This window comes from Xiphophorus maculatus, chromosome 20, assembly GCF_002775205.1.
Source record: "Xiphophorus maculatus strain JP 163 A chromosome 20, X_maculatus-5.0-male, whole genome shotgun sequence".
Taxonomy (NCBI): Eukaryota; Metazoa; Chordata; class Actinopteri; order Cyprinodontiformes; family Poeciliidae; genus Xiphophorus; species Xiphophorus maculatus.
In genome coordinates, this window is record NC_036462.1 from 25,952,102 (window position 1) to 25,970,405 (window position 18,304).

At 42.2% G+C, this 18,304-nt stretch overlaps 2 protein-coding genes across 3 annotated transcripts; both read right to left on the reverse strand.

The window, feature by feature from the left end:
- Positions 1–1,651: 1,651 nt before the first annotated feature.
- comt (catechol-O-methyltransferase) lies at positions 1,652–8,025 on the reverse strand. Of its 2 annotated transcripts, XM_023324570.1 has the most exons (7): positions 7,766–8,025; positions 6,941–7,023; positions 6,631–6,802; positions 3,157–3,274; positions 2,847–3,040; positions 2,621–2,752; positions 1,652–2,535 (listed from the first exon to the last, which is right to left on the reverse strand). In XM_023324570.1, exons 3-7 carry the CDS (start codon positions 6,799–6,801, stop codon positions 2,356–2,358), a joined length of 795 nt encoding a protein of 264 aa, XP_023180338.1. In that variant the 5' UTR covers position 6,802; positions 6,941–7,023; positions 7,766–8,025; the 3' UTR covers positions 1,652–2,355. The 2 variants fall into 2 exon arrangements, with proteins under 2 accessions (XP_023180338.1, XP_005813882.1); XM_005813825.3 differs by lacking the exon at positions 6,941–7,023 and having other exon boundaries at positions 2,235–2,535.
- Positions 8,026–8,119: 94 nt separating this feature from the next.
- Positions 8,120–17,655, reverse strand: LOC102231727 (SRSF protein kinase 2-like). The gene is made up of 15 exons (XM_014474453.2): positions 17,402–17,655; positions 16,150–16,429; positions 15,960–16,068; positions 15,318–15,405; positions 15,036–15,123; positions 14,767–14,873; positions 14,505–14,676; positions 14,336–14,361; positions 14,186–14,242; positions 12,685–13,048; positions 12,433–12,530; positions 10,964–11,071; positions 10,816–10,885; positions 10,643–10,735; positions 8,120–9,193 (listed from the first exon to the last, which is right to left on the reverse strand). The coding sequence occupies exons 2-15, from the start codon at positions 16,358–16,360 to the stop codon at positions 9,009–9,011; spliced, it is 1,776 nt and encodes a 591-aa protein (XP_014329939.1). The 5' UTR covers positions 16,361–16,429; positions 17,402–17,655; the 3' UTR covers positions 8,120–9,008.
- Positions 17,656–18,304: the final 649 nt, after the last annotated feature.

An 18,304-nucleotide genomic window follows, 5' to 3' on the forward strand; every position in this document is an offset into this window, starting at 1 on the left:
TCACAATATATCCAATCAATAGATACAAAGTACATGTTAACAAAACAAAACAGGAACTAAACAAATTCTAAAATCTAACTAAACACTTGACATCCTTTAGTTGTTATAAGGGGCGTGGATATTTGACTACATGCTCCTGTTTTCCCATATTGCTGGATAGTAAACATGCCATTAAATGTGGTTCTTTAAGTAAAATATACAGTTTCCATGGTCAGTGTGTATTTAGGGAGCCATGCCATCTGCTGAGGTAGGTCAGCTTTGTCCCATCAGGTCCAAATTCAGCTACCAGGATAATGCGAAGCACCTCAAGCTGCCCTCTGCTGTAAAGCTTTACGGAGATGCTGATTTCGTTTCCCAGCAGGAGGACCGCTCTACCAAAAGTGCCAGTACCTGCTTTTATCTCCGCAGTGTCACTGGGCTTGACTGGTGGGTAAACTCAAAAGGAAGATGAGAAACATCAGAAGCAACAATGAAGTTTAAAGCAAACTGAGTCAGTGAGCCTGGTCCAAAATATTAATACACACTGGATAGAAAATTTTAACCAATAATCAAAACATCACAGAAATGCAAGTATCACTTCGCTGGTGTTTCTGCTGGAGGGCTCCACTTCAAGTTGGCACAGGCTATAAAGTCTCCTTAGTGCCTCATTGAATTTTATAGCAGCCGCGCAAAAGCCAGAAGCCATTTTCAGAAGCCTTGGCTCGGACAGTTCCAGTTTTACTCAGCAGAGGGCAGCATTGTGCTTCGGGAATGTCTCGGATTACTGATCGGAAATAATGCCATCAACTGATGAGTCAACTTTTCCCTTTACTGTGTGTGTGTGTGTGTGTGAGGGGGTGTATCCTGTCTAAAGAAAGCCCAACCAGCTAGTGAAACAATAATTTGTTTAATTTTACTCAAATATGAACCGAAATACTGAGTTCAAGTAGTTTATATACTTCATTTAATCAATCATTTGAACAAGCCTACATGTATTTGACCGATTTTCAACCAAATATCTGACAACATTCAACAAAACGGTAGCAATTAGCGTCACAGACATGTTTGATAAGGTATCATAAACTGAAAACAAGAGTCTGCAAGCTGCAAAACTGTCACACCCACACCCACACCCACACACACACACCCAGACAGAGAATATCAGAGCACAGAACAGGTTTGTGCGCTACAGAACGTAGCTGGATTAGGTTTCGATTGATTTGAGTTGATGCTCTGAAAAAAAAGCAGCTCCCAGGTCAGTTCGCAGCTCATCTGTCCATCAAGAGCTCGGCTAAAGGATCGCCGCACTGGACAGATACGAACACAACTTACAGGATCAAGTGTTCAGGCTTGCAAAAATGTTCAGACCCAGTTAATTTTTTTCTTTTTTTTACATTTTGACAAGTTACAATTAGAAACGTATACATGTTTCACTGACCCAGGGCCGGATTTGGCAAGATGAGTGTCAGTTCTGGTGCCCTACCCAAACAAACAAACAAACAAAGAAAAAGCATTTACCTCATGCAAACTGCAGTACATTAACAGGTGGGCCGATACATACCCGTCCCATGTGAGATGGCTTGGTCCCAAACACATGTAGCTTAACTTCAGAATTTTTGAATATTTGAGTATAGATTGTAAAAAATTACAATATTAAAACCACCACACTTCATACAGGCCTATAAGTTTTATATAAGCTACAAAGTTTGCAAAAGAAAAAAAAAACATTACAAAATCAGCCCCTTCGCCCCCAAGAAAAGTAAAACATGGCGCCCTGGGCTGCAGCCCTACCGGCCCAGGAGACACCAACGCTCCATGCAGCATGAGAGATAAACGAGGAAGATAAATAGACGCTTTTTAAAATGATTTACAAATAGGATTTTTGAAAGGTTTGGCAATTCAGAGAATTCATATCAAATTGCTCTGAATGAACTTTAAGCAGATTTGATGAAAAAGAAAGAACCAAACCCCTCCACCACCACCAGCGCAACATGAACAGCGCAACCCCCTCCATGTGAAAACTATCAGTTCTCTGCTAATGAAGTATTTTGCATATTGACATTAAAAAAAATCTCCATTTTGTTATTTTCTAAGGCAACATCTTTCTTAGTTCCCAAATGGCTCGTGGAACAAAATTATTGTTCTGTCATGTTAAAAAAAAATCCCAACAAACATACAATGAAAACTGCAATTAAGACACGACAATATGTGAAAACGTCACGGCAGGAGCAATAGCATAAGAACGCAACGTTACATTTGTATTTCATGTTACTTTTATTTTCAAGTTGATGTCTTCGTTACATTAGAAAAAGAGACGGGATTTCTTGTTCTCTGGATGATTCTGAAATGTGCGTTTGAGGCTCTTCTGCCGAAGATCTACCCTAAGAAAACCGATTTCTCCAAACCATCTTCCGCTTTGGTGTACTCCAGGTGAGATCTGAAGTACTGGCTTTTATACCGGGGGCTGTTGCGAATGTACTCCAGGTAGTCGGGCGTTCCTGGGGAGATGACGTTATCTGCCAATAGGATGCTGCCTTTCCTGAGGAGACCGCACTCCTGTTTTAAAAAACGAAAACTGTGTCATGGCAGAATGAACAGGGAAGAGTTCAATCCAAACTGAAGTGTGTTACAACAGACGCACCTCCATCAGCTTTGTGTCGGGAAGGTAGCGATCTTTCCAGTGATCCAAGAAAACCAAATCAAACGTTTCTATCCCAAACTTCTCCTTCATTTTGGGGATCCAGTCACCAGATGCCCCTTCCACTAACTGGATCTAGAGGGAAGAAAACACTCGGCTACGTGACCCAGAAGTGGATTTTTTTTGTTCCCCCTGTTCTCGTAGTTTGCTTTAGACGTCGGGCTTTTACCTTGTCTCCCAATCCTGCCCAAGCGATCACCTGGCGAGCTATGGCGGCGTTGTGTGGGTTGAACTCCAGGGTGATGAGCTTGGCGTCAGGCGGCAGCAGGCTGGCGATGCGCACGGTGGAGTAGCCGCAGTAGGTTCCCAGCTCCAGCACCGTCGCCGGGTTCACTTCAGTCACCACGGAGTCCAGGATGCACCCTGGGGGTCGAAGGATGAATTGAAACGTACCGGAAGGGAAGGTTTTTTTTTTTCCCCTCATAAAAGAACAGAGTTATGGACTTTAAAAAAAATAAAAATAAATAAAAAGTCGCCACCTTTCTCATCTCCCACATTCATAGCCCACTCCTTCTGTCTGCAGAACTGATCGATGGCTTTCACCACGCTGCGAGGGTCCCCTCTAGTGGCGTTCTTCTGCACTGCAGCCAACATTCGCTGCAGGGAGCAAACAAAAAAAAAACAGGATCATTTTCAGTTCTGTCAATAACCTCCCAGTGAGTAAAAAACTAACTATTTTATTATTTTTCATCACATTTAATGAACCTTTTCTCCTCCTGGAGGCGAAAAGGTTTCGCAGTGAGCTGCAGTGTTGCAGTCAATTTCTTGAATTTCTTTTTGGCTCCGAGGACAACTGAGCACAGGAGCAACGTGTCAAGCAACTGGTTGCCACATCATTTAGTCTATTCGAAACCAGTTTCTAGGAAGCATGAACGCTTAAAAAAAAACCTTATATTGCTTTAAAAATAATTGCAAATCTATTCCGCATGAGTTCGATTTTTACTAAGCAGCTGTGTTTTAGAGTTGTTGTCGTCAGTTTGTGCTCGCGTGAAATTAAAATGGGACTGTAAGCTTTTAAAAGACGAGAGCAAATTTTATTTATTACTGAATTCTTCTTCTTCTTCAAATTTTATTTAACCGGGGGGGAAAAAAAATAAAACTTCCTCTAGATCAAAGATCTCCGACAGGAAAGTAAAAAAGCTTTTACAAGATAATCAGTTACAATTAAGGTAAAATCATGAAAACATTGGGGGGGGGGGGGGGGGGGGTTCTGGTTACATAGAATAGAATAGAAGTACTTTATTCATCCCAGCAGGGAAATTACTTAAAGGTTGAAGAAGAAACAAACATCACGACAACCAATTGCTCTGGTTGTTGGTTACTCTACATTTGATTAAAATCGTCTTTCTTTTCTCCAAGTATCCATGCCGACTTTTCTCCAGGTTCTAATTTTTAGGGAGCCGTGTTTGCCTGTGCGATCGTTTTCAGCCGGTTGCATTCACTTCTCCTGTGTGCAAACTAGAAAATATTTCAACAACCCCAGACTTGCGAAATGCCCCACAAAGCCTGAGCCGTTCGTGACAACACGCTGACACGTTAATGTAGCAGAGCGTTTCTCAATTCCAGTCCTCACGCCCCCCTGCCCTGCATGTTTTAGGTGTTTCCCTTCTGTTACACACCTGGATTGAATCTATAGGTGATTAACAGGCTTTTGCAGCACTAGATAGTCATGCAATCATTTGAATCAGCTGTTCTGGAATAGAGGCACATCTAAAACATGCAGAGCAGGGAGGCCTGAGGACCGGAATTGAGAAGCGCTGACGTAGCAGAATCTACATTCAGCGGCTGTGAGTGGACGGCGTAAAGATGCGGGAGGAGCGAGAACGAGGAACCGAGTCTTTGGAAACGTTTTTGGAAGGCGTCTCTGTTCTTGCAGGAAGGGTTTCATGTTATCTTCAGAGGCAGGGGCGTTTTTATTTTAATATGCTTCACAGCACTTACACAAACATCGTCCGAGCCCGGGTCGCTGAGGCTCGCTGCGTTGGGAGTAAGGTTTCAATCCGTTAATGCCAAGTTGTGAGCCTTAAGAAGGCTCAGACGACGAATCTGCTGAGGTCAGCAGATCTCCGTGGTTTTGCTGAGCCCAAGAATTGTTTTCTTAGCCGACAGGAGGGAGTCCCAGCATGCATCTGTCCTGCCGCGGGTCAGCCACCTTAACGGAATGGATCATCTCAAACACGAGGGGTTTGAAAGAGTTTTTAGCTTCCCTACTATCTTTTCCTACAAGTTCACTCTCAACAAGAGAGGGAACCCGAATGAAGAGGCAGAGATATTTTTTTGCAGCCTCCAAAAGACCAACATCAATTACATGCATCACGTTGCCATGACGATCTGTGGTTATTCACATAAAAAGTTATTCACATTTCAGATCAACAGAAAGCACTGGGCACTTATGAGGCGACAGGAACACGGTGCATCTGAAGAAGGGAGCACTGAAGGTCAGCCACTCTGATGCCACCAAATAAAATTCAGTCAAACCAATTGCCTTCAAAAAAACTAGAGTCCATTTGTGTGAGATTTAAACTCTGTGTCAATCCAGATGTTTCTAAAAGAACGTTAGTGAGCAAACAGCATCTTGAAAACCAGGGGCCGTCCCAAAGATCAAGTTGTGGAGACATTTACAGCCAAGTTACAAAGTAAAATGCATTAAAGGGGCAGTATTATGCATTTTCCAACCACAAAATATCAATTTATAGCACGATGAGGTAACGTCGTTACATCCAGTTGTTATAAAACTTAAATGACTTCAAAGAAATGTGACTTTGCTGTTTGACGCTTTGAAATTGAACCTCTGTCTCTTTAAGAAGCTCCTGCTCTTTCCGGAACTCTGTAAACGTTTGGTGCGGCAATGTTGACGCGCTGAAGGCAAACATTCGTCAGACCACTGCACCGAGAAACAGTTCATACAATGAGCTCAGCAAATGCACAGTTCCACCAGCTGTGTGCCAGTTGCTGCTGCTAGTTTGAAGGAGCCGAGTCGTGGAAGGATTATCGCTCCGTTGAGCAGAAGCTCGGGAACGCTCAGTTCCCCCAAGAGTTTCAACAAACACGAACGTCTGCCACGGGAGATTGAAGGATTTCTCAAACATGCATGAAAGACTGAAAGAAACACTCCAGGTACGTTTTTGATGGGGGAATAACATTGTAACACGATGTAAAGCTCAAAAAAGTCACATTTACACACTACTGCCCCTTTAATTCATAACTAGCCCTGTTCAGGCCATCCTGCGAAACTTGGGTATGACAGAAACTGGTACAACTGAGAATATATTAGGACATGGCCAAGATGGTAACTCAGGATGAGCTGCTGAGGTCAGTAGCACAGTCAGCAAATATTAGCTTTCCACTTTACAAATATGGCCTCTATGCAAGCGTCCCACTGCTAAAAGGAAGCCACAGGAATTTACAATTTGCCACAAAGTCCTGCAAGACGCACCAAAAACACCTAGAAGAAAATGCTCTGGTGAGATGAGAAAAATGTTTAAAATAACAGCAGTGAAATGCTAGAAATCAACACCACACATCAACGTAAGTGTTGACAGGAAGATGGATGGAGTTACGCACAAAGCAGTCCTGAAAGGAAAAGCTCTCTGAAGCTGCAAAACACCCAAGACGGGGTGAGAAGTTCATCTTCCGGTTAAAACCCAACTCCGTTTAAGGATCTGTGGAAGACTTGAAAATTGTTCCAAACAATCTCACTGAACCCGAACCGTTTCACAAAGAAGAACGGCCAACACGTTCATTCAGATGCTGCTTTCCTTCCACTTAACTTCCAAAGAATGTGAATATTTTTTGCAAGGCGTTGCGTTTCACTGCTGAGACAAAAACAAACCAGGTAATTTGGAGAGTTTAATGAAGTAGTAAAAAAAAACAAGGTCTCCCTAACACTCTTACGCCTTCGATGTAGGTTTCGTTCATTTATCGTGTTCGGCGAGCGTCTAGCAAAGGCACACCTGAGGACGCGTGGTCTGGGTCAGGGCGTTCAGCAATCCCTCCACGATGGTGTCGTGCCAAACGAGCGCGAGACCCGCGTGGTACTGCACGACGGACGGGATCACCCATCTGTAGAGCGCGTACAGCAGAGCGGCCCCGCCGGCGCAGCCGTAGAGGAGAGTCAGCCACATCCTGCGAGAAAAACAAGAAAAAAGAAAGAAAATTGTGCAGTTGCAGCGTGCAGTGCTGCAATACTGAAAGAGACGGTGATGAATGAAAAAATCCGCAAGAAGAAAGATCAAGGGGCTCTCGCGTCTCCCGTCGCCCTACCTGCCCCTTTGTGTTTAGATAATGAGATGGGTGTTTACTGTGCAGGGTACAATACAGGAGCTGCTCCTGCTGCCACATCCAATCTGAACACACACACACACACACACAAAATACATATATATCACTGTGAAGAAAGTATCTAAAATAAGCTGCAATAATCAAACAGCTGCTTTCCCACACTTAGGAGCTGTTTATCTACAGCCTGTGCACAGATGAAGCAGGGAGGGAAAAGAAGAAAACGAGAGAGGAGAAGAGAGCACAGCTTGAATCTTAAACACAACTCGTTCTTTGGAAAAGCAGTGAGGAGAGCAGCAGAGAGAGAGGGAGAGAAAAGGGAGTAATAATACAGCTGTGAAAGCTCTGTTGTAGCTGAGGGAGCTGAGGTAATCCCTTTTGATTTAGAGTTGGAGTCGCATGGCAACTGGCTGGGGGTTAAGAGCTGTGTCACCCAAAGGCACAAAACTGAGACTGTGACCTTTTTACTCGGGCTTTCTTCTCAACCTACCAAAATGCAGAACATAACTGGTACCTTTTTTATTATTATTAAACTAATCATTCCTTTTTGACAATCAACCTTGATGCAATGTTTAAATTACAGCTTCAGTAAAAAAAATAAAAATAACATAAAACACACACACACAGAGAGAGAGACAGCAAGGCTGTTTGACCACATTTCCTGTGGCAAAAGGTTGCAAATGTACAAGTTAATCTGCTACAAATTAACACATTTCTAAGTGCGGAAGGCATGAGTCCAGATTGAACCACGCGTCCCCTTTTAGCAAAACAGGAACAAAGTAACTCAAGAGTAATCATGAGTCCACTCACCGCGCCTTCCTTGCGATCCAACACGAGACTTTCCCCGTGTGGTCAGGTGGAGTTCCTCCGTCCTCTTCTCGCCTCGTCGCCGCTCCAGGGAAAATGTGTTTGGAAAGCCGGACATATATGCCCGAGTTTACACGAAGCTAACTCCTCCCTCGTCCTCCTCTGCTCATGCGAGATGTGGGCATGCGAGGAATGTGCAGCCTGCAGAAAATCTCCACGCTCCGCAGAAAAACAAGAAGCATCCGTCACAGCTTTAGTTGTTTTTAGTCTTAACGTGAGGAGTCTTTGGAGCGGAGAAAACCGTTTTCCTCTTCTAGATGTTTGGCTTGAATTAAAGGATTCCATTAATAACCGGAGCAGAGTTGTTCTTGCACGTTTTTATTGTAAAAAAAAAAAAAGAGAGAGAGAGAGAGAGACAGAGAAAAAAAAGTCTAAGATTTTATAAACACTAGTTCCCAGAATTCTCTGTTTTTCATAGTCACGTTAAAATGTGAGACACCAGGAAGAACGGAAGATTTTTCTAGGAAGGAGAAACGCGACATGGACGCAACATTGAGACTCTGATCTCTGTGGCATGAAAAGTGTCAAAGTAACAAACAATCAATGTAAGAAAAATTAAGTTTTACTGATGCCAGCACCAAACAACTGCAGCAGGCGGAGTCCCTTTGGCCGGACAGCGTCTCCTGTGTACAAGAGCGTATCTGGGCCGTTGTACATAGAAATTAAAAGAAGGCCATTTCCACCAAAACAACAACAACAAAAAAGCTGAAATTTTGAGAATAATCTCAGAAATGTTTTAAAACAAACAAAAAAAAAAGAAGAAAGGGAGTTTTTGTGGTCCAAAAGTAAGAAAAAAAATAAAGATTATGAATACCAAATTTTGAGAATAATCTCAGAAATTTTCAAGGAAAAATGATAAAATGTGACTTTTGAAACTCGGAAATTAATCTTTTTTCTGAGATTGACCTCAAAATTGTTTGTTTTTTTTCTAGCAAATGTTTGACTTTTGAAACTCAGAAATGCAAGTGCTTATATAAACTATTTAGCTCAGGATTTCCGATTTGTTTTCTTTCCCAGTAAACATTAGATTTTCCAAGCTCAGAAATGTCTAGATGTTCTAGAAAATCTAGATTAAGAGATTAGATGAACCTCTAGAGATTAATTTGAAAATTTCTGAGCTTTTTTCAGAAACGGACTCCTTCTTTCCCCCCCTTGTACAGTGGCCCTGGTTTCCTGCTGTGTGTCTCTAGGAGGTAACCCAGGGGTGTTTCAAGCACTGAGCAGCTGTGGCTCTTTTCTGTGGCTGCAGTTCCAACATGGTGAGGAGAAACGAGCTGAACTGGAGCGCTTCCTCTCGTGGCCACTCGTACTTATCCAGCAGGATCTCCAACAAGCTCCACGGTTTCAGTTTGGAGATGTGCCGCAGCTGCCCTGAAGAGAGAGAGAGAGAGAGAGAGAGAGAGAAAGGGGGGAGACGGGGTTTCTGGCTGCTCAGACCAGCCTGACTTTGTAATTATTCATATCATGAACCGTCGACATGGTCCAGTACTTCTAAAGCAAGAACCGTATCAAATAATTAGATTGAATCAATTTCATGTATTTTACAAATCTGTGTGAGAATCGGGCTTTTAAAATGTCTCACTAATAAAAAACAGCGTTGTACAAGAAATGCAGAGGGGGAAACAAAATGGCTGGTGGGAGAAATAAGTCAATTTTAAGCTCTGACTCATGATTGGTCAGTCAGGAACTCAAAGGTCGTGTTGGAGCGCAGGCTAGCTTTATCAGGTCGTGCTGATAAAGAAGAAAGAGTCGTTTGATTGTTTGCAGTACTAGCGAGGCACATCAGACTCAGGTCAGAGCCCTGAGATGCAAAGACTAGTCAGAACAAATACATATTTTCCATCTTGAGAATCATCTGGGTCAGCTCAGGCTGAGCGATCCTTTTCTGCAGATAACACAAAAGGCTGAGCGGCGTATAGCAGAGGCTGCCGCTTTATTCCCTTGACCTTTGAAACAAACACAGTCTGCTACGGGCAATGCTGGACGCTGGCATGCTGGCAGCTTTCATATATCCCAGAGTTCAGATTAGCGTCAACATATTGTGGTGAACAGAGGAGGATCACGTCTGAGGTTCACTGAGGTTTGCATGCAAAGTCATAAGCCTTAGAAACATTGGATCATAAGCTGCATCGGTTAATTGACTACTGGAATATACGTATGTATTAAAATTTAAGTCTCACTTGAGAAGCTTTTTATCAGTCTCAAATCTTCCAGAGCCTCTCTGAACGGCACATTGTCTTTGTAAACATCTCAGTATTAACACTTCAGGTAGAGGCTGAATGATTAGATTAGATTTAATCACTAAAAAAAATCAACAATGAGCCTATTAAGTACTCACACTAATAAATCGATTAATAATTGAGCAATGAAAGGAAATATTAAACAAGCAGAAACTACCTAAGTGGAAATTTTGAAGGGAATTGAGAATAAATGCTAGTATTATCTTCATGTAAGTGTTTCTATCCATCTCAGACATGGATTAATATTTTCTTAGAAGAGCACATGGGTGTCAGTTTGTCACGCTGCAATTTTGTAGCCGTGCCAAGTCTGTTTATCGCTAACAGAAGATGCTAAAGGCGCCCTAACAAAGTGAACACTCCAATCGTTTAGTCATTTTGGCGCCACATCACCTTTGCTCCTGCCACATTTAATGAACGGATTAAAATATTTTCAATGCCGCGCGTGTATTTTCTTGTGCTACACAAGATAAATTAGGTATGTATTCAAAATGTATTCTATTAAAACTAAAAATTGCCAAAAGAGAAAAAGAGATTGGGCACAAAAAAACCCCCCGTCTACTTCTTAAACACTTAACTTTACCTTTCCTGTTGAAGTATTGTTTGGATTTTCTCCCAGAAAGGGCAAACTGGGACGAAAGAGGTCCGAGCAGCTCGATGATATGAGCAATATGATCTACGGACATGAAAACATTCTGTTTAATGTTCATCTTGTTTATCTGCAACACAGCGGTGGTAAAGTACCCGAACACACACCTTCCTCCCGGCAGAACGCGGCTCCTGGCTGGGGGTCAAAGAGGTAGTCTCCCGTGGCCAGCTCAAAGGCCTGCGGAGGACACAAGGAGACAACAGCAACACAGTTATTCCAACGGTGGAATAACTGTGTTGCTGTTGTCTCACTCACCATGCAGGCGGCGCTCCAGATGTCAGCTGGCGTGTCGTAGTCCGCACCAATCAGAACCTCGATGGAGCGGTACTGACAGGTCTGGATGTCTTCACTGAAGTGCTTGTGCTGAAAACAGAGAAGACCTGAAAATATGATCCGGCAATCTGCAGCGCACATCTGCTTTTCTAACCAGGCTGGAGCTCAGAACCAGGATGTGAAGGTTTGTTTGTTTTTCTGTTAAATTGATTCATTTCTGTCTTGTTTTTTTTTTTTTTTTAATGGATGGCTTTCTATCCATTATAAGGTTTAAACCCCTGGTCATTTCTTTTTCTTTTTGGTCTGAAGTTCACTTCGTTCATCTTACTATCTTCATTCAAGGTCGAAAGATCAAGGTCAGATAAATAAATCAGAATGTCACAGAAAATCTTATTTAGGTTACTCAAGTCAAAATGCGAGAACGAATTACAGAAATTCATAACACTCGGGTTATATGTGTTTCAAGCTGTTACTTTTAAAACCCAAAACTGTTGATGATGGGGGCCACTGAAAAAAAAATCGTTCAGATTTTCTTTTCTTATAATTCTGACTTTCCTCTTCTGAGTCAGCAGATCAGAATGCTGAGATTAAAAAGTCAGAATAATAATAATTATTATCATTATTCCTACTAAGGCTGGTGTTTCCCGGTGATTCTTTATCAGCAACACATTTTTTCCAGCTGAACTTTTCATCCATGTCTTTAGGATGCAGCTCTCTGTGGACAGTTAGCTTCTTTAGCACGGAGATCTCCCAAGTCTATATTCCCTCTTGTGACGGTGCAGGCTGCAACTTAACTTTTCTGCTTTAACTTCATTCATTCAGATTTATTTGGTCAAACGGCACATAGTCAATTTCACAAAGAGTCTGTTGTCTGGACACTTGTAAAAAACAGAAGAATTTTACACACCTAAACTATTTAGGGGCAGATTTTTCTTGCTGCTTTTATGCGATCTTATTTTCTCAGAAGTAGATCTTTTGATATTCGATTTATTAAGATTCACCTCCATTAGTAAAACGTATGTTTCTGAAGGTTCTCAATAGCTAACAAAGACAGCAATGCTCAAAATGTTCAATCTGAGCGTTTCGAAGTGAAAGGTGACGAGAAGCTGACATGATGGTGACCTCAGCATGTCCTTTCCTTTCATACCGTTATAAAAACTAGAAAATACTGAAGTTAAGCTCCGTAATGTTACTAATTAATTCTGCTCATCTTCTTCACCTCTTCAGAATCTCATAAAGCTAGAGAATAAAGTGAGACATGAGACTAAAGCAAATTTTTTGTTGATTGTCTTGATGGTGAGCAGATTCAGATTCACTACATGTAAATAAAAATGAAGTTGTAAGCACCAACCCAGAGTGAGGGTCATCAAAGACTCAACTTAACCATTAAAAATGATCTAAGATTAGTCACTTAAATCACTGTAACTGTATGTTTTACTTTAATCACGCACCACCCAGCAGGCATTGCCCAGATCTGCAATCTTGACGACAATTTTGTCGGCATTGTGAGGCTTCAGTACGTCCAGAGGAGCGTCTGTGTCACCGATTCCTGAAACGCAGAAAACGTTTAAAGAAACTTCAATGACTTGGTCAAAGACATAAGAATGCAGATCATTAAAATACATTAACCAAGCTGAGGCTTCTTTTAAGTGATTTTTAGTTGTTTTTTTTAAACAAGTGTAGCAGTAAACAGTGATACTGACCTCTAGCTGAGGAAGCCGGAGGTGCAACGGGCTCGGTGTGCGACGTCTGGGGGGTCAGCGCGGATCTGGAGCTGGAGGCCGGAGCGTCCACGCTAAAGTTTGGGCATGAGCCCATGGAGTGCCTGTGGCTGCGCGGAGCACTGTCCAGTCCATCCTCAAACAGCAAAGTCTGCCTCCTTAACTTAAGGTTATGGCCTCTGAGCTTTGAGGTACTAGTGAAGTGATGCGTGCTTGAAGCGGCAGCTTCAGAAAACGTCACATGAGGCTTGTCTGACTTCAGGTCAGACGAACTCTTCTGTCCCCGACGGCTTTTGTCCTTCGCCGATAGCTGCTGCTTCAGCGGACTCCTGGAAACCTTGCTGGACTGGGGACGGCAGTCGTAGTCAGAAACAATCAGATGTGAGCGTTAACTGTGTGATTGAAGCAGTTCAGTAAACTGTCAGCTCAATGTGTGTCTTGGAAGCGAACCATGTAAATTCAGTCAACTCTGTGCCACGCATGGTCCCAACTCAACTGACTCCGTGATTCCTTTACTTGTGCGCCGTGACAGGGAAAAACACATTCAGAATTAAAAACCCTGTTGGAAGATCTTTGATCTGTACCGCTGAACTGAGCGTTGCTAACAGCAAAGTACAGCGTAACCACAACAACAGCTGCTGCTGCAGGAACCTCGAAATATTTCCTCGTCTCTGCTGACATAAAGCAGACATCGCCACTGCAGCGCAAAAGCCTTCTCCGCATTTCTCCTAATTTGGACAAAAGAAATTGACTTCAAATCTTGAAAACTATCTGGTTTCCTTTAGAATTTCTACAACTTATCCGCCACGTAGCAGGAAACGTACCAACTTATTTAGACCTATAAAAAAATAAGGGCTTGTGTGGATTTTACGTTTATAGCAAATAAACAATCCCTTAGAAAACCGGGTTTGAGATTCATCAAGCTTTCAATTCACACAGGCGGGTGGAAATGTCGGATGGCGAGTTGAGAGGGGTTTGGTTACAGCAGAGTGTTATCAAACCAAACAAAACAAACCAATATGTTTATGAAATATTGGTTCATAACCAATATGAAATTTGCAGGAAATACTGCCAGAGGGAAGCACGTATGTGATGAGGAAGGAGGGGTCCGAGGACAAAGCCCCGGGTACGCCTGATACAACGGGGAGTCAGTCAGATCTGAAAGACTTTTGGCTTTTTACCTCCCTTACAATCCTGCTTACTGCTTGTGGTGGAAAGACAAATATTATCACAATTCTCATCGGCTAAAAGAAATAGTACATGGATTAGGATTGAATTTGCTGAATCTTGAGTATTATGCTATAGAAATATTTTTTAAAGCTTTATATATATATATATCTATCGAGGGTGAACAGTTATTTTTAATCAGACACAATGCTGAAGAGGGATTAGAGAACAATAATGCATGCTTCTCCAACGCTCTTCATCAGCGTCCCATGCTGTTGACATCAGGAGGCGCCTGGAGTCTGTCAGCTCAGCTTACCCATTCGCCAAGGGTGTGCAGAACCCCCGTCAGCTTCCCAAACAAGTTGAACACGCTCTTAGGAAAGAGTAGCAGGAAAGATGAAGGGCATAACAGAGTTCAGCATAAATATACTGTAGTCACAGAAGAGTTCATTTTAAAGTCCCACACCTGCTTTTCTCTCGAGTCTCTGTTCACTGGCAGAAAGAGAGAAGAATGAATATGAGACTAATCAACAGCCCCCAACAAGCGCTACACCAAAAAAACACAAACAAAAAAACCCAACTTGATTCTCGAAATTTATCGAGTCAAAGCAATTACTCAAAAGATTTGCCCAAACCTGAGCTGCTGCTGCTGAGAGGAGGAGGAGGAACAGGTAACTGCCACAGCTTTGTGTTGGCTGCAAGCTTCCTCAGATAAATCTCGTCCACTCTCAGGAGGATGTTTTCCGGCTTGATGTCTGTGTGGATGACTTTGCATTTAGTGTGCAAGTAATCTAAACCCTGCAAGACCTGCAATAAAATTGACAAATTGATGCGATCTGAGTCAGAAGTGAAATGCAGAGCGGGGGATAACATACGATGAGGTAAAATGCAGCACACCTGTTTGAGGATGCTTTTAACACAAGGCAGGGGGAGGCCTGTGTAGTTGGATTTGACGATCCACTTGAGAAGCTCGTGGCCGAGAACCTCCAGAACCATGCACACGTCTGATGTGCAGCTAAGGAACTTTTTTTTTTTTTTTACCCCCACAGAGAAGTTATGTCAGCGTTTCTCGCAGCGACGGCATAAAAGCGGAACCCGCTAAGTCCAGCAACACCTCGCAACAAAATCGTTTAGGAGCAACGTCGTCTCCGTTCTGTAAAAGATACGCTCTCCGGTCGGAGCCGAGATTCTAAAGTCGTCAATGAGCTGCACGATTTTCTCACGCTTAGGATCCTTGGGGTCACTGTCCCTGACCTTGTAGCACAAAGAAAAACAATCAAATAACTTTTGGTTTTAACAACAACAACAAAAGAAAATGAAAACAGCAAAAACTAAAGACTGCACAACAAAATATAAGGTGTTGCAAAATGTTGTTTCACTATTCATTTTACATAATGCTTGGAAGAAACAAACAAAAGAGACGCATCGAAGTGGAAACTCAGACTGACACATTTAAGCAGTTTGATCTCGTCCAGTGCCGTCTCGGTGAACATTTCAGCGCTCTTCACCACCTTCAGAGCCACAAAGCGCTTCATTCTGCAGGCAAAAAATTTTTTTTCAAAATTGATTACAACAGTGACCATCACGGTTCCTTGCACTTCCTGGCAAAACTGTTCATACCCCTTTGGGATTTTTCCACAATTGTCATATTACAACCAGTGTTTGTTTTTTTTAAATAAGATTTTAATATCATAGAACAATACAAAGTCGCATATAATTGTCAGTGGTTAATTGCTGAAATCTCGCTGCCAGTCCCCAATTAGGGGCCTCAGCAAACGTGGAAAAAAAATTAGCTCCAGTCTCATGAAACCAAAATAAAAATACATGACCCTCAAGCCACCATCTCCACAATGGAACATGCTGAGAAGATGTTTTTCTGCAGCGGGAACATTGAAGCAGGGTAGCTGAAAAAACCTAGCCAAAGCTGTAAGAGGCTGCAAAAGGTTTGAAGCAGAGCCACTAGACTAGACTACGTCTGTTGTTGCAATGTGACACATTGTTGAAAACTTCAAATGATAGAAATAATACTTTTAGCATGGCTAGGTATCATTATACTTAATGCAAAGCTACAAGGTCAAGCATTTACTCACACCATGTCCCAGCAGAGCCACACGGTGGAGAAGTGACCCCATCCCAACTTTTTAAGGACTTGATAGCGGTCAACAAATATTTCTCCAATCTCTACCCGGTAATAACCACCTGGAAGCAACGCGGTTGATAGAAATCAGAAGTGAAGATGTCACAGGACACGCTGGGATTTATTGCTGGGATCTGCCTTACCGATGCCATAGTCTGAAGGATTTTCCTGTTGCTCTTCATAAGATCCCAGAGGCTCCGGTGAAGCGGCGTGGTTCTGTAAAGATGGAGGCCTCTTGCTGGGTGTGGGACTCTTTCTGCTGCTGCTCTTATGTTTTGTTTCTGAGAAAGGCTGATGGATTGGTTGGTTGGATGCGAGAAGGGCCGATATGGCAGCCGCATAGGACGACGACATGTTGACCGGAGCACGATCAGTTTGGGTGGAGCTTTAGAAGAGCCGGTATGACGGCAGCACTCGGGAAGACTGAAACAAAAAGGCATTTTAAGAAATTCAGAAACTTCAAGTACATCTCTTCTACGGGGGTCTGTGCATACACCCACTGGCTGTGTGGAATGACATTTTAAGAGGGCCAATGAGTGGGTATCTATATTTTTAGCTGGATGAATGGCATGTCAACATAAATAGCCCTGACACCAGCCCAGCTGCAACCAGACTCTACTTGGGCTTGCATAACTGCTGCTGAGCTCTCTGGTCTCTGAAAACCTCATGGGCCCATTTTTTATTTTTGTTTCTGTCATTTCTGTGCAGACTGATACAAGTACTGTAAGAGTCAAAAGATAATTTGGAGATACAAATTTAGACATTTAAACATCCCAATTATTAATTGTTCTTGTTATAATACCATTATCAACTTTAATTTGGTATTTCATTGCAGAACTGACAAACTTTTCTATTCAGTCACATTTTCGGATAAAACAGTGTAAGATTCTTCATGATAGTTTAACTTTAAAAAAGTCATAAAATGCTCAATAACTACTTAATAAACACATTTCTCTATGATACTGTAGTTGAATCATATCCATTCAATAACTTTTGAACATTTGCTGGATTTATTGAGCATTTTTAATTACGTGAGGAGAAAGCTATTTATGGGTCCTCTTTCACAGAATAAACAAACTGTATGGACACTACTGTTGAAGGAGGAAGAGGAAAGAACACCAATACAGGCTAACATTACACACACCAGCTACCAAAGGCTGAATATATAAAATACGTTCAAAAATAATACATTATTTTAAATTAGTTATATTGCAAACAACTTTATTTGCCTTTTATCCTCGCTTCTCGTACTTTACTTCTTAAAAAGTTAGCTAATGTCTTTGTGAAGAAAGGAAGTTTCAAGATGGAAACAATATTTATTATTTTAATGTAAAACTATGTTGTTTTGTTAAATGTACGTATTATTCTTTCAAAAATACTTAAAGTTTATATTACCCAATGGTTTCTTCTTGGGGAGGTCGAACAGAAGTCCTGTGTTGTTGGCGGCTCTTTGAAATTATGACGCAGCTTCTCCAATTAAAAGTAATTAATACCGGTATAAGGCGCGACTCGAAGCGAGGCCGACCCCAGAGCTGAGCGCGGCGGAGTGGACTGTTTCAGTCCTGGGCTGCTCTGCTCAGCACTCCTCCGTCTGAGAGGAGGGAAGAGCAAAGCGCCGCCGCTGCTGCTGCCTGGAGAGACAGCAAGATCAATTCATGGCAGCGGCAGCTAGAAGGGTTGCCACGACTGCTACCGCCGTTTTGGGGGATGCCATGCCGGTTTACGGCAACACATGATAGTTATATTGCCCATTAGTAAATTAGTGTTTTTAAAACATGACAGTGGTCATTAAGCCTTGAAAGACCTGCAATAAAGTGACTTCACTTACTTAATGTCAGCTTCAGTGGCACTTCAGTTTATTGACCACTAGGTGTCGTACTCGAGCGCCGTTTTATTGAAAGCTCCAGTGTTTCAACCACATCGTTTCACTTACTGAAAGCCGGGATCCACGATCACTAGTGAAAATTGTGAAATGGTTCAAGAGGCACGAATAATGTTGCAAGGTACTGCATTTAGATTATTCTTAAAGTTAAAAAAAAAACTATCACCACTAGATGGCAGTGTTTCACCAGGATAAGCTGGTGTCTTATTTTCCACTTCTGCGGGTCATTGGTCCCTCAAACAGCATCTTAAATCGTGGCCCAAACAACCGATCACATTTTATTCAATTTGTTTTTCAGACAAATCATTTTCAAAACTGGTGCTTTAATTTTCACCAATGTTTCCAAATGGTTGATCTGTAAAGCTGTCAAAAGACATGTACCAGATCTGTAAAGAATTAATCCGAATTGTTACGAT